Source organism: Notothenia rossii, assembly GCF_949606895.1.
Source record: "Notothenia rossii genome assembly, chromosome: 2".
NCBI classification, from domain to species: domain Eukaryota; kingdom Metazoa; phylum Chordata; class Actinopteri; order Perciformes; family Nototheniidae; genus Notothenia; species Notothenia rossii.
The window spans coordinates 4,443,363-4,468,649 of NC_136904.1; the positions used below are offsets into that span (position 1 = coordinate 4,443,363).

General features: G+C 39.7%; 1 protein-coding gene across 2 annotated transcripts in view; it reads right to left on the bottom strand.

The window, feature by feature from the left end:
- Nucleotides 1–24,956, bottom strand: part of LOC307028616 (AT-rich interactive domain-containing protein 3B-like) — a 116,942-nt gene extending 91,986 nt beyond the window's left edge. The window contains exons 1-2 of one of the 2 annotated variants that reach the window (XM_079663791.1): nucleotides 24,624–24,956; nucleotides 21,467–22,099 (exon numbers count right to left, since the gene is read on the bottom strand). In XM_079663791.1, the coding sequence (XP_079519917.1) occupies nucleotides 21,467–22,099; nucleotides 24,624–24,659 (669 nt within the window). In that variant the 5' untranslated portion in view covers nucleotides 24,660–24,956. Of the gene's footprint in view, nucleotides 1–21,466; nucleotides 22,100–24,538 lie in introns of both variants that reach the window. The other variant, XM_079663792.1, reaches the window with a different exon arrangement.
- Between the last annotated feature and the right edge of the window lie 331 nt (nucleotides 24,957–25,287).

Sequence of the window (25,287 nt, forward strand, 5' to 3'; positions counted from 1 at the left end):
GTGACCGTGCTGTAGTTCCTTTATAGCCCAACATTAGCCTCCTTTAGCTTAGCGGTGGTGACGTGAAGTCATGTGACCGTGCTGTAGTTCCTTTATAGCCCAACATTAGCCTCCTTTAGCTTAGCGGTGGTGACGTGAAGTCATGTGACCGTGCTGCAGTTCCTTTAGAGCCCAACATTAGCCACCTTTAGCTTAGCGGTGGTGACGTGAAGTCATGTGACCGTGATGTAGTTCCTTTATAGCCCATCATTAGCCACCTTTAACTTAGCGGTGGTGACGTGAAGTCATGTGACCGTGCTGTAGTTCCTTTAGAGCTCAACATTAGCCACCTTTAGCTTAGCGGTGGTGACGTGAAGTCATGTGACCGTGCTGTAGTTCCTTTATAGCCCAACATTAGCCACCTTTAGCTTAGCGGTGGTGACCTGAAGTCATGTGACCGTGCTGTAGTTCCTTTATAGCCCAACATTATCTTTTTACTTCAGAAATCATAAAGTGACGTTAATATGTGGAGATTATCTGCTGAAGAAGGCTTGTAAGTATCACAAAAGTGTGTTAGCCACAGATCTTTCCAGAATTTCCAAACTACAATTGAATTGTTTGTTGATGGATGCTAACTGGCTCGACTCCACAAATACATCATCCCTGCACTGCTCTACTCTGCAACCATTTGAAGCCAGCAGCTGGTTAAATAGCCTAAACGTTTAGCCATACTGTGAAATAAAACCTTGGAAATGTGTTCTTCATTGGTCATTCACACGTTTGTGACCAACAGATCTAGTATGCCATGATAATAAAGGTGATAAATGATCTAAAGCTAACGGTAGCCAGTTAGCAGAGCTACAATAAGCTTTGTTCATCGTTAGACCGACCAACTGCACAAAGTCCATTCATTCTATATTTGCAAACCAGCCCTAAATAAATTGTTAACCATCCACATTACGCTCTGGTCAGGGTTCAACTTTAATGTTTTTTCAACCGACTGCCGTTAGATATCTACTTGCTCAAAGTCAATTTGTACTTGCCCTTAAACTCCAGTTTCGAGGAAAATAGAAAAACCAAATAACATCTGATCTTGAGAAGCTAATAAAAAGTGCTTATATGGTTTATCAATCTTAGCGTGGATAACGGTTAATCATATTAACATACAGATAGCCTACTTAAAGAGGATTACTAACACAAATCGTGCTTCACACACTTGAGGTCACCTTTCTGCAGAGGCTTGTTTCATAACGATATTTGGCAGGTAAATTAGTAAGCCTAGTCAAACCAGGTATTTAAATTGTCCACAGCCTCAAGGTGCCTAACCCAATTAAATGCAGGCTTGATACTACACACACATATATACGCTGCAGTTAGAGTACAGGAGTACGGTATGTATGATGAGATAAGATAAAACTGTAATGATTCTCGTAGGGAAATTGGGTTGTTATATGATATAGATAACAGAGCAAACACAATGTACTGAATGTAAAACAACAGTAGCAGAAAGAACGTACTGTGAATAGGAAAACCAATAAAACAAAGAAGGTTTCAAACGTCATAACGACAGGTACACAGAAAATCCATTTAGCATTTAATCCAGACAATCCAGTGCCAACATTTACGCCATTATTGTTCCAAAAAACACTTTAAAACGTGGATTTTTTATCCATAAAACGTCTATTTTTCTTATTTTTTAAAGGCTTTACCACTCATATACATTGCTTAATATCTGACGCTACCTCCTATCAAACATTCAGCCACTTTGAAACCAAATACACATCTTAAACTGCGACACAGGACACAACGAAATTGCGATTCTTCTTGTAATCATCACACTAGTAGAGGCGTGTTTTTATACAAGCATGAGAAGAATGGGACATTACGAGGGCTGCGAAAAAACAAATGTGATGCCTTTTGAAAGTAAAATAAGGAAGAGAAACCTGATCCGATCCCGAGATAAAGGCTCGGGGCTTCTTTAGGTTTTCTAATCACATTAATTTAGGGTCTTTGTGAGAACAGATGGCGGCTGATCAACGGGGGATGGGGCGTTCTAAATCTGCCACAAACACGATTGAACCATGATCCAGATTAATACGCTGATGTTTGTTATCAATAATAATAATAATAATAATACAGGTTTATTTATATATTTACAGCACTTTTCAGACAGCAGGTGCAGCAAGAAGTGCTTTAACAAGAGAGACCAGACGGTAAGATCTTTTTAATAAACAATAAAACACCATTTAAAAAGGGAGTTGTCGCTAATAAAAATCTAAAAAGCTGTGTGTATCCACTATTATGAGCCTCATGAACTCGACACACAGATTCAATCTCCCTGATTAAAAGTGGACGGGTGGAGCGATGAAGCCCCTCTCTCTTCTTACACATATCTCCTTATAACATGCATTCATTGTGGGCCACGCTGTTAATAATTCCATTTTCCGTGCCCCTCTTTAATCATTTACTAACGGGGCTTTTGAAATTATTGACTGCCGTTGACATGGTCCAGAGTTCTATTCACAGAGTGATTGTCGATTAACCAGATCCGCTATAGGTCACCGCCTGATGGGCTTTTTCCCCATCTGAAATCATTCAATAAGAGCCTTGCAAGTGTGCAGCAAACCACCCCATACACATTCAAATAAAGCATTGCACGGTCTGATTAAAAACGAAAATACTTTAAGTCCATAAAGTCACATTTAACACTGATACTAGAAAGTCAATGCACAATCGGAGGCGTTCTCTTTTTAGTATAACGCCACAGCGTCAGTACTGTAGCTAATACTGTTTATTATAATCATTATTTAGTATTATCATTAGTATTTTACCTATATATTCATTTTGTCTCTGTTACGTTCCCTATTGGGCTAGGGGTACCAAAGGGAACATCTTCCGACACGGATCATTATTTATTTTATTTCGACTATCATACCTTCTACCTCCTTGAGTGTCTCAGCCTGTGAGACTGTTATATCAACAGGGTTCTTCTAGAAAGATATAGTATTTTTAATCCCAAGCCTGGAAATACTTTAACGGGATCAACATCTGTGTATTTCTTTACATTATTTTTACTTTATGCAAAGGAAGCCCCTAATAAAAGCGCTGGGTTTCAAAGCTAATTTCGTAGTGGCCAAATGGTGGAATTACACTTCTTGGTCGATCACGTGACGCCATTGGTCACCATACCATTTCCCATAGATGTACATTGGGAAAGAGACGTTTGTAAATCAGTAAATGCATTTTGTTTCAAATTAACTTCCCTGAACAAACATTTGAAAAGCCTTGAGGTCATAAGAACTTCAACAAACAACTTTCCTCACACAGTTCTCTGTATATATCCATGATGCAAACATACCAACAATACTGTGTATACCACATACTTAGCACAAAGTAATGGTTTGTCTCATTCAAAGCGAGTGAACGGCAGGTTTCTGGCTGTCCTGAGTTTGTTTCCTCGTGCTTGATTGCACTTATTGTGAGCTCCTTTGGCTTAAAGTGTCATACAATGTCAAATGTTTTCAAGGAAAGCACAGCCATCTAAACTCTCAGCAGATTGGATTTTGTCCAAAATAAATGACAATATTCTTCATTATAACTCAGCTGTGTGAATGAATCAGCAGAACAGGACTTTGCTCATTCTCATATATGATGTTTTCACTCCCTACATGAAACCGTGTATTCACTTGCTCAACATCCAGAGATGGCAAAAGTACACACATCCTTTACTCAAGTAGAAGTACAGATACTCGTGTTTAAAAATACTCTGACTAAACTTCTTTACTCAAGTAAAAGTAAAGAGGCTTTGAAATGTACTTCAGTAAAAAGTACCCATAACTAGCAGCTGTTTTAAAGAGTACCTGACCTCCCTTTATATTAATAGAACAATAATGTCATTGTTAGCTAATGAATGTTTCCATGGTGACCAACGGCAACATGACAACGTTTTCATTGGTCCCTCTTCTTTAGAGAAGACCAGGAAATGATGGATACACGGATCGTGTTCAAATCAATAGGCACGCAATGACTCTAAATAATAATGACCACGCCACCAAACACACATTCAGACTAAAGGAACCAGCCTGTTTGGAAAATGAGAGAAGTAGAAAGTACAGGTATTTGAGTTCAACATGTAGAAGTAGAAAGTACAGGTATTTGTGTTCAACATGTAAGAAGTAGAAAGTACAGGTATTTGTGTTCAACATGTAAGAAGTAGAAAGTACAGGTATTTGGTTTCAACATGTAAGAAGTAGAAAGTACAGGTGTTTGTGTTCAACATGTAAGAAGTAGAAAGTCGTGGAGTAAAGTACTGATACCAAAAACATGTACTTAAGTAGAGTAACAAAGTATTTGTACTCCACTTCTCCCCACCTCTGTTTACTGTTGCTGTTCATGTGATGTTGTGATTCAGGAAGTGAGCATCTGGGGAGGATGTCCAGCCCAGAATGAAGAATGTAAACGTTGGAAGCTGAGCTGTGAACACATAGCTTTCAGAGCGACGTGACGTTTCCTGGGCAGCAGCCAAGACCTCCTTTTTTTCTTTTTTTTCCAGCATGCTTCCTCCCTCGCTCCTTCTTCAAGCGTGTGATTACACTCGGCTTGTGTTTGAAGACTTGGCAGCCAAACAACCTGGCCGCGTGCTATTATAAACTGGATTTTTGGCAGGCAGCGCAATGACTAGAAAGCAGTGAAAGGAAAGCCTGCTGTACTTCTTTCACCTCCTTCTGATGTGTTTACACTTGACACAGTGGCCCAGTTAGCACGTAACAGGCCTGGAAATCAGCCAAAGTAGAGAAGGAGACAAGCCAAGAAAGCTGCTAACAATAGAAAACACTCACTCTTCAACTCCACACCTCCTCTACTCGCAGCCAAACACACACTTTATCTTCTGTGGGAGATGGCAGGGTGCCAGAGAAAGCTGTGGAGTCCAAATATAATTTACAGCATGACGATATCCACTTTAAAATGTGTGACCTAAACACTGAAGTGAACCTTTCTGTAGGATACGTCGTGTCAGATAAAGAAGGGCAGGATGCTGGAGAAACCTTAATCTGAATCCTCTTCTTTAATGTGTTATGAGTTTGAGCGACTGTGGCTGTGAGGGAGAGCGGTCGTCTTTCAACCAGAAGGTTGTGGGTTCGATCCCAGCCCGTGCAGTCAACATGTCGATGTATCCTTGGGCAAGATACTGAACCCTGAGTTGCCCCCGACGGCCAACGGTGTGTGTGTGTGTTAGGTCCTAGAGTAAGGCACACTGCTCTGAGTGAATGGGTGAATGACATGTAGTATGTAAAGTGCTTTGAGGGGTCGTAAAGACTGTTAAAGCGCTACATAAGTCCATTCACCATTATAAATACTTCAGGACAAAGAAGAGACCTCAACGCTTGATTTAAAAGAAGTGTAATGCCAATTATGCTTCATCTAAGGCAGGGGTGTCAAACTCAATTTCTTCGCGGGCCACATCAGCATTATGGTTGCACTCAAAGGGCCGGTTGTAACTTTAAGACTATATATCAAAATACATATATCAATATTTCATATATATAAAATAATGTTATTACCTCTGCATTGGATTATTATCGGATCGGGTAATAACTTCATAATTAACTACGTCTGAAAGCAAAAGTCTAGGGAAAATCATTGCAAGTCTCTTCACTGAGAATGTTACAAAATTATTTAAAAAAAAATCAAATTCTGAGAAAAAGGCAAATTCTAAGAAAAAATGAATATTTTGAAGAATATAAGTCAAATTCTGAGAAAAAAGTCAAATTTGAGATGCATTGTGGGACATGTAGTTTATGGGCAACGTGCTTCTGTAAATCGGCATGTAACCGTATAATAAACATATTATATTCTTTGCAAGCTCTTGAGGGGCCGCATGAAATGAAGTCGCGGGCCGGATTTGGCCCCCGGGCCTTGAGTTTGACACCCCTGATCTAAGGCATAAGTGTGGCTGCACAATGAAATCTAAAGGAAGAGAAGTCCTGGTGTTTTTTTTGTTAAGACCCTCTTAAAACAAAAGACCTTTAAAGATATCTTCTTTTATAATAAGAAAAGGATGCAAAAAGGATTAATCCCTCCAGTATTGCGAATCATATCGAGATTGCAAATGAATCAAATGTAGTGTTTTTTCTAACTTCGAACTAAAGCTGCAGGATTTGGAGGGAAAATACCGAATTGAGATTAAGTTTCAAATTAAAATATAGGAAATGATTGAGGAGCTTTTCTGTAGAATACCATTTGTAGGCGGGTGTATCTCTGCAGCTCCACAACACTTTGTTCAAAATGGTATTTTAACACATATTTAGCCTTTAACAAACATCGAGCATCCTGGAATGTGAATATTGCACGAGTCCGTTTTGCAATTTTGACATATTGTGCAAAAAAATAGGAAAAGATGCATTGGTGAATATTTCAAAAACAACAATATTTCCAATGTGTTGAAAGGCTTTTAAAGTGGAACCAATGCTTCCTACCTGCGTCTTCTATACTCAACACAACACATTGATTGTTTAATTATATCAAACATGTGTCGGCACCAATAGAAGAATCAGGTTGAGTTAAAGTCCCGTTTTCTACATAATCTTCTTCTCAGCTAATTAAAAATCCCTTTTTTTCAAGATGATAGCGTACAAAGATGTATTGTGCAGCTCTGCTCTCTATAACGTGCTTTCTATTGATCCATATCAGCAATATGAAGGCCGATCCATATCCAATCTGCGCTGCATTAAAGCGCTACAGCCTTTTCTCAAATTACATCCAACAAATGTTGTTTACATGCAAACCCGACATGTGGTTAAGCGTTCTCATGTGGCGAGTGTCAGCGGGTCGACCTATTCAAATACTCTCTGCAGCTACAATTTCATAACTTCCACGCAGGGCTGAGACGATTTAAATTAGTGTTAGAAAGAAATTAAAAGTCAATTATCCCCCAAAACGCCTTTGGGCTAAAAGCAAGATGCGTTCGTGAAGTTGCTTTAAATGCAGTTATTGTACAGGATCACAAAGTATAGAAAGATGTCCGTAATACACGTTTGATTAGTTATTTATTCATATGTTTTCAATGTGTTGTGTCGACAGTAGAATATAAAGAAAGACAGTAGCGAGCTCAGAAAATGGGATTATATTCAATATCACGATATTCCTGACCCAATACCTCGATATCCACGGTGTTGTGGGGATAACTGTTGACTACACAACGAGGTATCTGATATATAATCATCAGTAATGTGAATACAAAGACTTCAAAAGGGAAAAATGCCATCACTCTCCTGCAATGAGTCCTTTAAAATAGGGCTGCTCGATTATGGCAAAAATCATAATCTCGATTATTTGGGTCAATAATTGTAATCGCGATTATTCATTGACTTTGAAAACATCGATTTATTGGAGAAAAAAAATGTGAACAGTATGTTTTTAACAGTTGATTACCGAGAACTTTAAATATAATTCAACTGAACCAAAACTTTGTTGAAAAAAAAAAAAAAAAAAAGTAATACAAATAATAGAAGAATAATCGATTTATTTCAATTACGTTGTTTTCGTAATCGTTGCAAGCCATAATCGTAATCGCGATTAAAATACGATTAATTGAGCAGCCCTACTTTAAAACCATGCAAAACAACACATACGGCATATTACATTGGAAACATATAAGAGAATATCTAGTCTGGAATCACTATATCGACAAAATGTTGATTTAATAGCCAAAAACAAATACCACAAAAATACCTGCTATTAAAGAGAAGGGCTAACGTTAGCCACGTAACGGCTAACCCTCACAGTAGGGCGGCTGATCTTTTTTTTACCCTTAAAGGTCTCCTAATATACTATTTGAGAGATTTAGAAATGTGGGTACGTAGGAAAAGAGAGAGGGTTGTATTCTCTGACACTTTGAGTCTACTACACATCCAAAAGTGCATTTTGCATGATAGGAGACCTTTAAGTACCCCGAACGTGCACCGAATGCGACATGTGAGCAGCAGAGCATGACGTTAAACACACATTACACAAATTGAACACGGTACAAGGACATCAGGACCTCACACACTGTGCCAAGGGTCGCACAGTGTGATCACTACTCTATATACATGTGTACTGTCTATATCAGCAGCCTATATAAAACCCAAGGAGACGTCTCAGAGTCACATGACCTCGCAGCTGCTGGAGGTCTTTGTTTCATCCGTACACCTCCCTGTTTGCCTTCATTAAAGAGCAGGTGTTGAGATGTGTGTGTGTGTGTGTGTGTGTGTGTGTGTGTGTGTGTGTGTGTGTGTGTGTGTGTGTGTGTGTGTGTGTGTGTGTGTGTGTGTGTGTGTGTGTGTGTGTGTGTGAGAGGAGGGGGTTTCACTACCAACTGATCGAGTTCCAGCAAGCATCAGAATCAGAATCCAACGGAGGGGAAATTTGCATTTGTTACATCAGAAAAGCCAGAGACCCCTTTTCCGATGTGTAATTAGATCACTCGTTTAAATATAATTTAGAGACGGTAATGTTTTTGTTTATCAATTTGACTCTGCTTTAAGTTTGTGCGGTATAAGAATTATCATGTTTCATTTCATTATTATTCGTTTGTATTATTGTTTTACACATTCGTAATGAATCAAATCAAAAAGCTGCACGTGCTGTATGAAGAGTGCTTTATAAACAAAGCTGTATTATTATTATTAGAAGCAAAGGAAGTCACAATCCCCCAGGGTCGATTTGGGGCTGAAAAAAAAAATGAAAAAAGTGTGACTTCTCTAATGGACGTGCAACATTTGCATCTAAATGCGAGAACCTGTTGTCTTTTGAATTTGAATTAAATGGAGACGAGGAGCAGAGTTTCCCTCGGTGACGATATGCATGAAGGCACATCCTATAAGTCCTTTTGCACGATGGCGCATGGCGGTTGTTATTTCAGCGGAAAGGCAGACACCTCGGATGCAAAGGCAAGAAAAACATGTCATTTAGAAAAGAGAAATGAGCTCAAGAGAGGGTAAAAGTACACACATCCTTTACTCAAGTAGAAGTACAGATACTCGTGTTTAAAAATACTCTGGTGAAAGTAGAAGTACTCACTAAACGCTTTGAAATGTACTTCAGTAAAAAGTACCCATAACTAGCAGCTGTTTTAAAGAGTACCTGACCTCCCTTTATATTAATAGAACAATAATGTCATTGTTAGCTAATGAATGTTTCCATGCTGAACAACGGCAACATGACAACGTTTTCATTGGTCCCTCTTCTTTAGAGAAGACCAGGAAATGATGGATACACGGATCGTGTTCAAATCAATAGGCACGCAATGACTCTAAATAATAATGATCACGCCACCAAACACACATTCAAACTAAAGGAACCAGCCTGTTTGGAAAATGAGAGAAGTAGAAAGTACAGGTATTTGTGTTCAACATGTAAGAAGTAGAAAGTACAGGTATTTGTGTTCAACATGTAAGAAGTAGAAAGTACAGGTATTTGTGTTCAACATGTAAGAAGTAGAAAGTACAGGTATTTGTGTTCAACATGTAAGAAGTAGAAAGTACAGGTATTTGTGTTCAACATGTAAGAAGTAGAAAGTACAGGTATTTGAGTTCAACATGTAAGAAGTAGAAAGTACAGGTATTTGTGTTCAACATGTAAGAAGTAGAAAGTACAGGTATTTGTGTTCAACATGTAAGAAGTAGAAAGTACAGGTATTTGGGTTCAACATGTAAGAAGTAGAAAGTACAGGTATTTGAGTTCAACATGTAAGAAGTCAAAGTAAAAGGTCGTCAGAAAAAGAAGTAGTGGAGTAAAGTACTGAAACCAGAAACATGTACTGAAGTACAGACTTCTAAAGGTTGTCCAAGGGACTAGTTAGAGTAAACATGAGGATCTAAATGCAGACTTGAAGTTACCAACTTTACGCAAACATGTCCACAATGCAAATCACTTCTGCATATAGACGATGAATCCACGGAGGAAATGAGCATTAGCATGTCCCAACAGCTGTGTCTCTCTAAAGCATGTTCACTCATGAGGAACCAGGAGAGTCCAAATATGATGAGCATAATGAAAACATCCACTTTTAAAAAGTATAAAATCAAGTATTTAGTGACGTTTCGGTCGGATGTGTATAAAGAAGGGCATGATACTGGAAAAACCTTAATCTGAATATACATAGCTCTTCTGTAATGTGTTATAAACACTTTAGGACAAAGGTTGCACAATCTTTTTTAACAAAGAGACCACAAAGCTTCATTTAAAAGAAGTGTAATGCCAATTGTGCTCCATCTAAGGTGTGGCACACATTCAGATCTGTGGCTGCACAAGGAATGGAATATTAATCAGAATAACGATATTGGCTTCCTATATTAAAATAAACATGATCTTCTGGTGATATAGCCGTTTAAAATGCTCCACCTTCTGAAAACTAGAGTCTGAAAACTCAGTATCACTGTCAGAGAGCAAACAACGCAAACATGCAATGAAGAAATGTGAGGAATACTCCTATTTTAGGTTCTTTTTTGTGTTGTGTTATGTCACAGCGATAAACAGAGCATTTCATTTGGGTTCAGAGGTTTGGTTTCAATTGGAGACGATTCCGTCTTATTTTGATTCAAAGATTTGTACAATAAAAGCAGGAATTTAGCCATTCGTGGAATAAAAGCAGTGTTTTTTCTAATGATACAAATAAGTGTAATTATCGTCTGGCTTCTGAAGTTCCCGTTACTAAACATTTTTATTTTTTAATTATCCAGAATTGTTATATTTGATATCATATTTTCATTCTAGTTTCAGAATTTTCAGTGCATTCGTACTTTTTTCGAAGAATATGAACACTTTTTTCCTCTACTACCCCCCCTCTAGCACCATTACACCCCCCCCCCCCCCACCCTCTCCCAGTCTCTCGTTGGGAATGTTCCCCGTTTGAAGAGTTAACTCTTTAATTCTGTCTGGAATGTTTCCTCTGGGTGGGGCAGCGTTAAAACAGACCACTAACACCCCCCCCCCCAATAACCCCCCTTTTCCTCCCACCAACCCCCCCCACCCCACCCCTCTCTCCTAATAACCCCCTCCCCCCCTTCATCTAGCTACTAAATTCAATACCTCTATTTCTGGTCGGGGGGGAATCGTCCACACGTGGCTGTTAAGAGCCGGTCAGCACAACATGGAGCTCAGTGAGATTACATTCTAAAGAAATACGCATGAAACTGCATTTGCATGTGAAAAAATGGCCGTACCACTCTGATATTTTATAGTGTAGTAGATATATGCCATCCACACTCATGTACCAAAACACATAGAGCAGTGTTACAATCTCATTCAATCAGATTACTTTTAGAAAGACTCAGAAATGCAGCACTACTCTGGGAGGTGTGATCCACATTAACACGAGTCAGCTGCCACAATTAGGTGTACAAAAACACCTTTCTGTCCCCACTACGATCAAAGGACTCTTCATATCTTACACGGCACTGTTTCCGTTATTCCTGCATTAATTTATATATGAGATGACACTTTAAGAGCCGGTCAGCACAAAATGAAGCTCAGTGAGATTTGCTATATGAAACAAAAGTGCCATCACTGTTTGGTAACACTTGCACTATAAACTGGAGGTTTACCCAGATCAATATTTAATATAATATAAACTTAGTTTGAGTGAGTTTTCAGTTTGCCCCTGACTTTTATTATATCCTAACTCTTCATCTATTACAGAGCACTCTTATTTTATACATAAATACTGTCTATAAATGTGTCAGATGTCATTTTATAACATGTTTATTTAGTTTTAAAAGGTCCCATGTCATGCTTTTCTGGTTATCGCCCGTCCCCTTGTGTGTTATGTAGGTGTTTCTGCATGTACACGGTCTGCAGAGTCACAAACCCTCAAAGTACACCCTGTAGGGAGTAAAACTCTAACACAGAGAAGACCTGTCTGTGCTGCCCCAGAACGCCTCGTTGGACATTTCTCTTTTTCCATTTGTTTCTTCCGGGAACAAAGTGATGTCACCAATCGTGGACCAATCCGCGGAGCTCCTCGCCCACCAGGACCTTTAGCGTACATTTTCAACTATCAGGGAGTCCCATTGACTTGCATAGAGCTCCCTGGTTGGTAATAGATGAGTTGGGATGGCGGAGAAATGCTCTCCTCAGACCCATTCTCACAGCGTTACAAACCTTTTTCACTCAATATCAAGCCACACTTATTGTTTGTACTTCGGCTGTGAGTGTTTGTGTGTGCTCAGGATGAGTTTCGCTTGTTCGCGCTGTATAGTCGACCCGGAAACCACACCAGTAAGCCAGCCAACTGAGCAGCGAGCCTCGCAGCGTCCCGACCAATCAGAGCACACTGGGCTCACAGGGAGGGGCAGGAGCTCCAACTAGCCGTTTAGGACACAGAGTGAATACACATACTATACAGAGATGCTGTATCAGAAACCAATGTGGGTTTGGAACATTGAACAATGTAAATCTATTCTAGTCGACCTCAACAATGGAATTATGATCAGTAGAAATGGCCATGGGACCTTTAAGTAAAAAAAAAAGTGCCTTAGCTTCAAATGACTGTTTGCAATATTATCGATACAATTGGTTTTAAGAAGAAAGATTACTTTCCTGTTTGCCCGCGCCTTTTACGATATCACATAACTCTCCATATCTTAGCTTGTTTTTATTTGAATTATCTTGGCTTATTCAATGACTGTTTTTAAATGTATTATATTTGATATGTTTCTTTTGCACAATATCCTAATTATTTGCAAAACACTATGAACATTGCCATCACACAGCTCACATGACCGGCTCAATGGATAAATACTGAGATAATAATGTTATTTCTTAACATTTGACCTCTCATTTGTGACATTTTCCAAATAAATCAGACAATTCAAATGAGGTTAAATGTTTTTCCGATATTGCCCTGAACAAAAGCAGGAAACTAGGAGAGCAAAAACCTAATTACACATCCCTGATTGTTCAGAATGACGCTGTTATTGTGTCTCCATCCTGACACAACCCGTAGCCATAGCAGTCGAGCTACATTTAGCACACAGTAGCATCGATCACAACGACATGGCATTTAAATAAAAACAATCCAGCGTTAAAAAGCTTTTCATCCAGCTGCTGTCAATGAGGCAGAAACGCTTCACACTGCATTAAAAAACAACATAAACTGAGGAATCCCAGCGACACGCACCATAAGCACGAGTGTGTGAACACCGCAGTGTGTGCAACATGCTACCAACACACACCTTGGGAACAGAGGGAATAGAAAGACATGTACAAGTTAAATAATATCTGCTTTTATTTGTTATGAAATCTGAATTTACCACTTAAAAACACCTCAAAAAAATGGATGTATTTCTGGTCTATTTTTGCAGATTTTTCTCTTGTTTTGTACATTTTCCAGTTCTGATTTAGTCAAAGTGCAATCATGAAACGAGAAGAGAGGAAGATGGTCAGTGAGTCAGTTAAAAATAAAATCAGACACCTTTAGTCGGTCTAATCTGCACTCAGATCAGCGCTGCAGCTAATTTTGAAATGAGGTCAAGCATCGAGGGTCCGGAGCATTTATCACAGAAGCCAGGAGTAATATCATTTGTAGTCATGAACAAAGATAAATATAAGGGGTTAGAAAGATTCACATCGTGCGGTCGGACGGTAATTCCAGCCTTATTGCATCAGACAGGAAGTCCAGTAAACAGAACAGGACTAAGTACACATTAAGTACACATTACATACATTTAAAACCCACTGACAGCTCGGAGAGACAAACAGGAACCGGGTCAGTCTGCAGCGAGGACTAGAACACTAATACTGAGGTTCACTTTTTCCCACAACTAGAGACTGGGCTGAACAAACTGAAACGTTGACTTCCATTACAGTTATGAAAACACTGTTTCACTTTGCTTCGTTAACAAACTTACATTTTTGGATTCCGTGCAACTTCTGGTTAGTTTTAAAATAATTAAACTGATATTTAACATGACTTTTTTTCGGATTGAGAAAGAACTACTTCAAAAGATATATTAAAATGTACTTTTGTTTAGAGGCATGTGCGTCTAACATTTGAATAATTCAAAGCATCAACTTCAAACCTTTTAGTCTTCTTAACTTTTCCAGGTTTAGCACCGTCAGAAATCCAATAGGAGTCCATCTGCTGAGCACGTTTAGGGATACTTTAAAAATGTAATCCGTTACTAATACTATTTTACAATACATGTTTACTTGTTAGACGCTTTTACCCAAAGCAACTTACTTACTCAATACTGTGGGCAATTTGGGGTGAGGTGTCTCAGGGACACAACGACATGCTGACTGCAGTGGGGTTTGAACCTGTGCTGCCCTGATCCCAACACCAACGCACTAGCCCACTGCGCCACACGCCTCCTCCCTATTTACCTGTAAAGCCACGTAACCAGTAACGTAATCTGATTATCAGAATATAAAAGTAATGTAACCTGATTACTTTACATTACTTTTAGATTTCCTCAATATCAAATGCATCGCAAATATATTCTATAAAAGGAATTATCGATCAAGAAAAGAAGAAGCTGAGATATTTAGGATCAGAAATGTGTCCTCTTGTATTTTAGGCCTACTTACAGAATAGTATAGTTTACAAAATGCACATTAAACATGTATTAAAAGCAAACACAGTATTTTTTGTTTCATAAATCACGTGTCCAGATACTGCATAGAAAAATAGTATTAATGAAAGTAGCTACTACCTATACCATATCATTCTTTATAACATCGTCACCCTGCTAGTAATCCCAATGTTACATCCTTTCAATGTAACTTTACAGAACACAGTTACCTTTTCTTTCTGTTTCCTGATCTAACAACTCATAATCCCGTTACCCCTTGAATGCACCGTCCTCCTCATTCATCATAAATGAGACATAAACGAGGCCAAGCATACCTGCCTCTAAAAACACACACACACACACACACACACACACACACACACACACACACACACACACACACACACACACACCTTATTGATCTCTGCAGCCGTGCATATCAACCACTTCCTGCTCGATGTGTTGCCGTGGCGACAGTTAAATTATGCAACAGTTCTCAGCAGAAGAACAGTTGCAGCGTTTCCCACAGAAACCGTGGCCTCGCTGCGCTCACATGGCAGTTTTAGAAGAGCTTTCTTTATATTCTGCAGGACAGTCAGGCTTCTGCACTGGTTTTCTAAAGTAATAACGATGTTTTTCATCTACGTTTTGCAGCATGTTAGCGCCGCACATTGAGAAATGAATCGGAAACGCAGTTAGCACATTATTTAGAAAGGTAGAAATGTGTGAAAATGTAGTATGGTGGAGCAGCAGAAAGGTCCTGGCCTATAAACGGTATTCAATCGTTTCAATTTACTCTATTTCTCAATGAAAAATTGGTCCGTCCTCTCATACAGTAAATGTATTACTCGTCCCATTTCTTGTTTTCCCCCCAAATATAGCAACAAACCTCTCTTCTGATAATATCACGTCAGGCTGCCACATCTCCACTGCATTGCACGGAGCAACTCGCTCATGAATAGCTCGTGTGGTGTTAGATTAGCAACCAAAGATAAGTGGATTCTAAAGATTGGAAATCCTGATTCACCACTAGACCATCCCCTAATCAAAATGTATTAAGTTCATTATCTTTGCTTTTTAATTCCTATATTTCCACTGGATTGTACGGAACGACTCAACTTGGATTCATTTTTTTTTTAGGGTTTTCCATTAGCAGAATGTGTGGATAGTGCTCACTGATTGGTTAGAGAGAATCACCACTAGCGTTACACTTTAAAACTGCTTTTCAACTTGTATATTTTCTACTTTTTTAATGTTGTTTTATCTCTATTTTGAGAAGTTTACATATTAGAATTGTGTATTTCTACCGTTTTGATTTCCCTTAAGTGCAATGCCTTGTTTTTATACTGCTGCAACGCAAACATTTCCCAAATTGGGACCAATAAAGCACTTCTTATCTTATCTTAAACCCTCAAATTTGAGATAACGTTGCTGATAACACCAGGCACATTTGTGCGAGCCGCAAACAAATATGTTGCACAATTGAGGAAGTTGAGACGCTGCTTTGTCTGGCTGCAAGTGAAAGGATCGAGAGTTGAGTTTGAATTTATGCTCGAGCTGTTTTTATGGGACGAAACCAGCCGTGTGTTAAATATAAATCAAATGACACAATGCAAAGAAACCAAATGAAGTACAGCTGAGAAGGCTTTGTGTAATCCCCCTCATCCTTACTCACTTTGATGTAGATAATAACCTGCTTTATGGTGTGTCAAATCGACCCTTCCATCGGGTTTTATTCCTCTGATTTTTACCTTCACGGTCAACTCGTATATTTTGAGATGTCTCCACTCTTTGAATTTCTCCTTATGTGCAATGCCTTTGTTTTTAATGCGGCTTCAACGCAAACATTTCCCAATTTTGGATCAATAAAGTAGGTCTTATCTTATTAAAACACACGAGCAGCACATAGTTAGAGACAACCCAAATATATCCACCAATCCGTGGTAGACATATTATAATTATTATTCAGCTCTGGGAAGTCCTGGTGTCAGTTTGTTTGTCTCGGTATCTCTCTCTGCGATCACAAATATGCAAAAATAGACAACGCCAACGTCTCTTGTCACAAAGACAAGTCACACAGGAACAATTACCCAGGTGTGACCACACAACTTCAACCTGTTTAACCAAAATCCTCTGCATTCACACAAGCTGCAGCAGCGTAGAGTGCAAATCACACCTTTCGTTGAGATTCAGGATGGATTAAAATAATAATTGGGGATATCTTAAAGTGTGCCAGGGTCTAATGAAGATCTAATTTGATTCATCGTAACAACAGCTGCACAATTTGGTAACAATGCTATTATTTTGACTGATTTTGCAATAAATTCACGATATTAAAAATACCATAATTAACTCTTTCCACATATTTTGCCTTTTCCAGATATATAACTTACTGGGATTTTGGGAGCTGCAGAATTCCATATTGGGCTTTTAATAGGCAAGGCAAGTGTATTTAAACAGCACCTTTCAACACAAGGCAATTCAAAGGGCGTTACAAACATGACAGACATTAAGAAACATATCACAAAATGGCATTTAAAAACACTAGCAAAGATAATACAACATAAAAAATAATACATTTGATATTAACGTCTCAGCTCTAATCGTTACACCCACACAACATCTCTTTAGTTACGTCAGTCATCTGCAGCCCGATCACCGCCACCATATACAGCTCGATTCAAACCATTAATCACACTGGGATTATCTGGGGGAATGGAGGGGTCCATGTGATGGTGGTGTTAGTGCTGGTTAGGGTGGGATTACAGAGGTCATGCCTCCTCTGTCCTGGAGGCCAAAAAGACGCCTTTGTCGTCCCGTTGTTTGACATTTATTTACTCCGGGTTGAGGTCACCACACATTCATCACTGACAGGAAAACACCAGCTCCTCGTGTCTGTCTGTGTCCCCAAATCTGACCCCTCACTCAATATTCAAATCACTAAAGAGGAGGACAAGAGGAGGGAGGCACGCTCTGGATATTCATCTGATTTGATTAAGTGGAGAAAAATCTGTTTAAATGAAAAATTAATTATTTAAAATCCAGATTTTGCATCGAAAGTTTTGTCCTTGGACAAATTACTAATACACGATGCAGTAAACGTAAAATCAATGTTCTTATATTTAATGGTTAAAGTAAGGGATATGTTTTTAAGGGACACACTGATCCCACTTTTTCTGCAACTAACGATAATTTTTCATTATTTATTAATTGTTTAGTCAATAAAAAGTCAGAAAACTGTTAAAAAAAGTGCATCAGATTCTCTCAAAGCCCAAACAATGTGCAACATCGAAACCGGAATATATTCACTCTGCTGTGATGGAATGTTTGTTTTGCATTCAGACAAAAAGGTTGAGCATTTGTATGAACATGTTAAATATATTTACACAAGTACAAGTATACAAGTACTTCTCCCAACTCTGCTTTTATGCAGTACTTTGACTTGTAATGAAGTTTTCAACAGTAATGCATAAGTACTTTTTTGAGTACTTTTCCCACCTCTGCTTTTAGATCATGATAAATGTTCTCCTACATTATTACAGGAGAGAGAAGAAGAAGAAGAGGGGGGGGGGGTCGGTATTTGCGGCATCTGCCAGGCCTCTCGAAGACAATGACACACACACACACACACACACACACACACACACACACACACACACACACACACACACACACACACACACACACACACACACACACACACACACACACACACACACACACACACACACACACACACACACACACACACACACACACACACACACACACACACACACACACACACACACACACACACACACACACACACACACACACACACACACACACACACACACACACACACACACACACACACACACACACACACACACACACACACACACACACACACACACACACACACACACACACACACAGTCCCCTCCCCCACAGCTGAAACCTGAAACTGCCTGAAGAGATGAGCCGTCATTAAATACTGCAGAGCTGACATAATGACAGGAAAGATAAAAGAGAGGAAACACAACAAAAAAAGGCCAGAGCCATTTCTCGTCCCATAATGCCTCCCCAGACCCAGGCCCCCCCCCCCCTCCCCCAGGCTGAAACACGCCCCTGGTCATAAAATAAAAACACCGAGCCACAGATAGAGAGGCGGTCAAACACAACTCTGATCTTCTGCTCGGAAAAAAACACCTCACAGAATAAAGAAGACTCCTCGGACGCCTTCAAGACAAACAAAACACAACAAACTGAACTCCACTGGTGGTTTTCTACGAGGCCAGTATCAGACGCCTTCCTTAAACCCTTAAACGCTGAAGTATAGGTATTAGAAAGTATGTAAGTGCAGCGATCGGATATAATGCCATTATTAAAGAATCCTTTGGAACATTTGGGACATGTTGATCATACATCTTTAAACGTGTGGTTGCATCAGTCTAAAACCCAGTGATATGAACTCTAATGCAGAATCAAACCGACCTTTTCAGACTGTCGGGATGCACCAGTTGGACTTTTCATTGCAGCTTATTTTTCATGATCAATTTCTCGTCTGGTCTATACAATACAAAAAAGTCCATCCGGTCGATCAAATCAAGGGAAAGCTCTTTAAATGCCTTGGTTGGTCAAACCCACACGTATTCACCTGAATGAGATATCAATCAGAGAACAGCAAGAGTGTGAAACAAATATCAAGACAAGGGAACAAACATTTAACATAACACTACAACACCTATTTATACAAAAAGGTATATATATATTTATTTAAACACAATTCAGGAACCAGAAAGTACTAAATGTCATTCGGACATCTCTATTTTTAATTTAACAGACGCCTGTGAGACACATCGTTGACATGCAATATTAATAAAAATGCAGCCACCCCCGACACACACACACACACACCCGACACACACACACACACCTCGATATAAATTCCTTCCCTACATTTGGAAATGTGCTCTAGAGAAGGTAGCACCATCGGAGACATCTGCCTTTAAATAGCCAGTAATAAAACCCAGACACATGATAGAGATCAAGCTCAGATACAGCATGTCCTGTCACTGCAGCCTGTATCACACACACACACACACACACACACACACACACACACACACACACACACACACACACACACACACACACACACACACACACACACACACACACACACACACACACACACACACACACACACACACACACACACACACACACACACACACACACACACACACACACACACACACACACACACACACACACACACACACACACACACACACACACACACACACACACACACACACACACACAGCTGAATGCCACATTAAGCCAGTGGAGGAAAGTAACGAAGTACATTTAATCAAGTACTTAAGTAACATTTTGAGGTACTCATACTCATACTGGATGAATGATGTGAAATATAACCAAGTGTTAAAATCAGACTTTAGTTCCACCTGGAGTAAATCCACCAGCTACCCTGCAGTATACAAAGTCATTCAAACTAGCTGCACCTTTACCAGCTTTGAGAACACTTTCATGATCAATCATTATAAAACATATCATATATATTATTCTGAAATGGACCAATCTGCACAATGACTACTTTCACTGTCGCTACTTTCACTATATTTTGATGAGAATACTTTTCTACTTTTACTTGAGGAACATTTTGAATGCAGGACTTTTACTTTAACAGAGTATTCCTACACTCTGGTACTTCTACTTTTACTCAAGTACAAGACCTGAGTACTTTTACTTTTACTCAAGTACAAGATCTGAGTACTTCTACTTTTGCTCAAGAACGAGATCTGAGTACTTCTACTTTTACTCAAGTAGAAGATCTGAGTACTTCTACTTTTGCTCAAGAACGAGATCTGAGTACTTCTACTTTTACTCAAGTACAAGATCTGAGTACTTCTACTTTTACTTAAGTACTAAATATAAGTACTTCTTCCCCTCCACTTGGCTCCCAGTTGGCATTCCAGTATTTTGTAACACTGTGATGAGGCAATATTTACCTTCAAGGGAAAGTGCACTTGGCACGCAGCCGAAAAAACTCTCGGACTTGGACGTGTGTGTGTGTGTGTGTGTGTGTGTGTGTGTGTGTGTGTGTGTGTGTGTGTGTGTGTGTGTGTGTGTGTGTGTGTGTGTGTGTGTGTGGTGTGTGTGTGTGTGTGTGTGTGTGTGTGGTGTGTGTGTTGCTACTGTGTGTTGCTACTGTGCACTACATCTAAACTTCCCACCCGCCCCAAAATCCTCGTGCTGACCCAACCACCCCCAGTTCTGACTCTACTACCTGGATCCCAGCCAAACACACACACACACACACACACACACACACACACACACACACACACACACACACACACACACACACACACACACCACACACACACACTGAGGGAGTGTGAACACACTTCTCCCAGCTTGGCTCTCAGCCAGGACTCACTTAGGAGGATTTTTTTTGCCACAAAAGCCGATCGGCGGTCGTCCGTCTCCTGAGAGTTGAAGTGTTTCACACAGATTCCGAGGGAGAGATTTGTTCTTCAATCAAGATTAAACAGACGCTCACAGCGGGGGGTAAACGGAGAGATCATGTAAACCCTCGACGGGGGGGGGGGGGGCAGTGAAAGGAATTACTAATCTGGGGCACAATGGACCGTGTTTTGATTGGCAGCTCATTAGATTTAAGGACAGATCGGACATTTCTAAATGTTGTCTACTCGCCCAGAAAGACCGTCTCAATTTGGTCTTTCCAGGAAAGCAGAGGGTCTATCACTACACCCAAGTATACAGGTCCAGCACCAGACACTTTTTAAGTTGACTTTACTTTTTGACTTGAAGTATTTGTATGAAAGTAGCTGCTTGAGTTTTTCAGTACGGATGATGCGTGCACTTAGTGTAATGTAATGTTGCCAAGCCATGGCCCGTACCTGTCTGAATTGATCGTCGAAGCCCCAGTCGGCCTGTCCGTTGGGGGAAGTTGCAGATTGGGGTCCCGCCGGAGAAAGACCCTCATCTGGTTCCTGCTTCACTCTGATTGGTGGAGAGGCAGATCTCTGAGGGGCGGACGCCGAATAACTACCAAACGGACGAGGAGGGATTCTGGAGGCGTTTTGCTGCAGAGCGAGGGTCTGCTTTCTGAGAAACTCCAAACCACTCGCACTCCCTTCCTCTTCCTCACTGCCTTCATCTCCCTCCATCATCTCATTATCATCATCCTCATCCTCCTCCCCTCCTCGATCTTCATCATCCTCTCTTTCCGAGTCGACGCTGCTCTGATTGGACACTCTCGGAGGCAACATTACCCCGGGAACACCGAGGGCTTTTCCCATGAAACTGGCCGCTCCAGATGCTCTTGCTGCCGTGAGGATCGCCTGCTGAGCGGCCACTTGTTGAGCGTACATGATGTGAGCTTCACGAAGTTTCCTCTCCTTCCTCTCCATCTCTAGACGGGCGTGTTGTTGGCGTTGGAGCTGCTCCATCACGGCCTCCAGCTTCATGCCCCCCGAGGAGCCGCTCTGAGGGAAGCCCACTCCTCCTGAGGCGTCCTGAGACATGCTGGGCTGTGGAGGGGGAGAGACAAGGATCCAAATATGAGAAACGAGTCACAAAGTTCAAGCCACTGAATGCATTCAAATACGACCATGACGTACTGTAGGGGTAGTAAAGTGACATTAGAATGAAATTAAAGCAAGACATGATGCATGGAAAGTCACAAACATGCCACTGAATGGAGGTTATTACAAAGAAATAGCCACTTGTTACTTAAATGGTAACGTTATTTGTCCTTTCAGTAGGTAACTAACTACACACACAAAAGTAATGTTTAGTTGCACCACTACTGCAACATATAGTAAAACTAGTCTTTTTGTATTACATGTAGCCCTACTACTCCCCTTAACATATTAGTTCAAACTAACACTAGCTGCTTTAAAATAGACCAAAGGAAAAGTTGATATAACTTCTGATATCTTAATTAAAGAAGAAAACAGTCAACCAGAGTTCAAATCAACCTGAATGTCATAGTTCAAATCAACCTGAATGTCATTACACCATTATAGTTGCAATTAGCATTAGTTGCGTTAATTAGCTTTAGTTAGCATTATGTGCACAACAGTTAAGAAAATGGCTTGGACAATTTTGGAGTGGTTTTAGGGAGTAATTGAGGATGCTGAATCCATTTCTTCTAATTTCAGGATCAGAAATGGCCGTTTTAACCAGAAAATAGCCATATTTGAACACCTGGAGGACTGATTTTGATGAATTGTGGGTACATTTTGATGCTTTTGAAAACGCTGGATCATTTGTATCGGACAGATAGCTTCTATTTTCTTCATAGGTTTACTTCAACTCAGTTTAAAGTTGTAGGATATCTGACCACAGTCATTCTAACAGTCTTATTATACAGGAAGAAATGCATGCTCCTTGCACACTTCAGAAAATCAAAGCTGCACTAGGAACCCAGGAGTCTGATTTGTACATAAGAAAATACCATGGATAATCCAACCGTATCTTCATGTAGTAAAAGCTTCTTGCTCTTTAGTCAATGTTTGAACTGAGGGCCTGAGCTGAGAGAGTGGGAACATCCTCAGCATCTCAAAAACAAACCATACTTGTATAAACAAAGACAATATGTATACTGAGGTGACGTAGGGGGCTCTGAATGTGTACAATAACTCCCTGAGCATGTGTAAAAGCAGAGACATACCACAGTAATGTCACCAGGCTCATTGCAAAACAGATACAACCATTGCAAACAAATGAAAGCAACCTCCAATGTCTTTAAAGGAGTCCTGCAAAAATGCTTTAACACCAACAAAACACAATACATTGGTATCACCATGTGAGAAAAGTATTCCTATGATGTATCGTAAAGGGATTGTAATGCCAACATATGAACATGAAAAGCCTTTTTCAGAACATTGGTGGAAATATTTGGTCCCAATTACGATTGAGTTTTAGCACTGACAGTAAAATGGTCCTTTGAAAGCCAATTACTTTGTACAGGAGGAAGTTCAAACACAGCAGAATCGAAAACTAAACGACTAGAAAAAGTAGTTCAAGCTTCTTTACATTGAAAAGGATGATCAAATTAACATTATAATTAAATTATAGCAAGATATGATGCATGGAAAGTCACAACAATTAAACTGAAAGGCGGTTATTACTAAAGAAATAGCTAGTTGTAACGTAAATGCTAACGTTATTTGTCATTTCATTAAGTAACTACACACACACCCACACGCACACAAAAACACAGTCATGTTTAGCTGTACCAGTACTGCAAAAATACTAGTAGCCTATTGTTATATTACATGTAGTCCCTACTCTCCATTCACATACATGTTCAAACTAGCATTAGCTGCTTTACAAAAACAGTCAACCAGAGTTAAAATAAATCCGTAAAAAATGTCAGATGTGGAAAGTAACTAAGTACATGTACTTAAGTACAATTTTGAAGTGCTTAAACTTACAACTACTACTTTATACTTTTCATCAACTACATGTATTTGACATCTTTAGCTTCTTTGTGTGAACTTTTAAACTAATGGTTCTCTAAGAAATTAACAAAAAAGGTACAAAAAAGTAGAATTATCCAGAAAATTACCAATTTAAATAGTTTTTTAATCAAAACCTTGTTTACCTACACGAGTAAATGCTAATTTATGAAATAATCCTCTCTTATTATCTAATAATGGCATAGTAATAAATGACACATGGAGGCTATTTTTCAGCATAATAAGTACTTTTTAAATCTTTAAGTACATTTAGCTGATTTGTACTTTGACTTAAACACGCTTTCCAGTGCAGTACTTCTACCTGTAATGGAGTATTTTATATATGTAATGTATTATTTAAGTGAAGAACACTTCTCCCAGCTCCTTTCCGCTTTAGCTGGCTGCCACATCCTCACTAATGGATGTTTGTGAAACCGTCAAACAGGCAGAACTACAACAGAGAGACATAAAGAAGGGTTTGAATCAGTATAAAGAGTAACCTACCATAAGGTCAAATATCAAAGTTTTCTTCAGTTTTTTGGGGAAATGACTTTTCACAGCTGGTTCCAGATAAATGTAAAGGACTCACCATCTGTGCCTTACTGCTGCTCGAGTTGTCCACCATCCCTCCTTCCTTCCTCGAATTTATCCTTCCCTCGTTTGTGGCACTGGTTCAAACACTTGTAAACACACACACACATACACACACACACTCACACAGACTCAGAGATACATGCACCGACCGATCCTCCTGCAGAAAGCCCGCTGTGTGAGTGCTGTTTCCGGGGCAAACCTCTCCGAATAGTCCCACTGGTTTTCTGGCTCTTTTGGCCCCCTGTAATTTTAGGGATTTCCTGGTTTAATAGCAAAGGGCACCGAATGGAAAACGGCCCGGTCTCATTTCTCATTTCTCGGGGAGGTAACTCCCTTCAGTCGCTTTTCTTTTTTTCCTCCCTTCAATTGAGTGACACCCCCCGCGTGGCGCATTACGCCCCGCCCCCTGACAGCAGAGTACTCGAGTACAAGTACTAATACTCATTGTAGAAATACTCAGTTACTTCTACTCCACTACAGTTCAGAGATAAATTGTGTACTTTTCCTCCACTACATGTATTTAACACCTTTAGTTACTTCTCAGATCTGGATGAATGATGTGAAATATAATCAAGTGTTAAATCAGACTTTAGTTCCACCTGGAGTAAATCCACCAGCTACTCTGCAGAATACAAAGTCATTCAAACTAGCTGCACCTT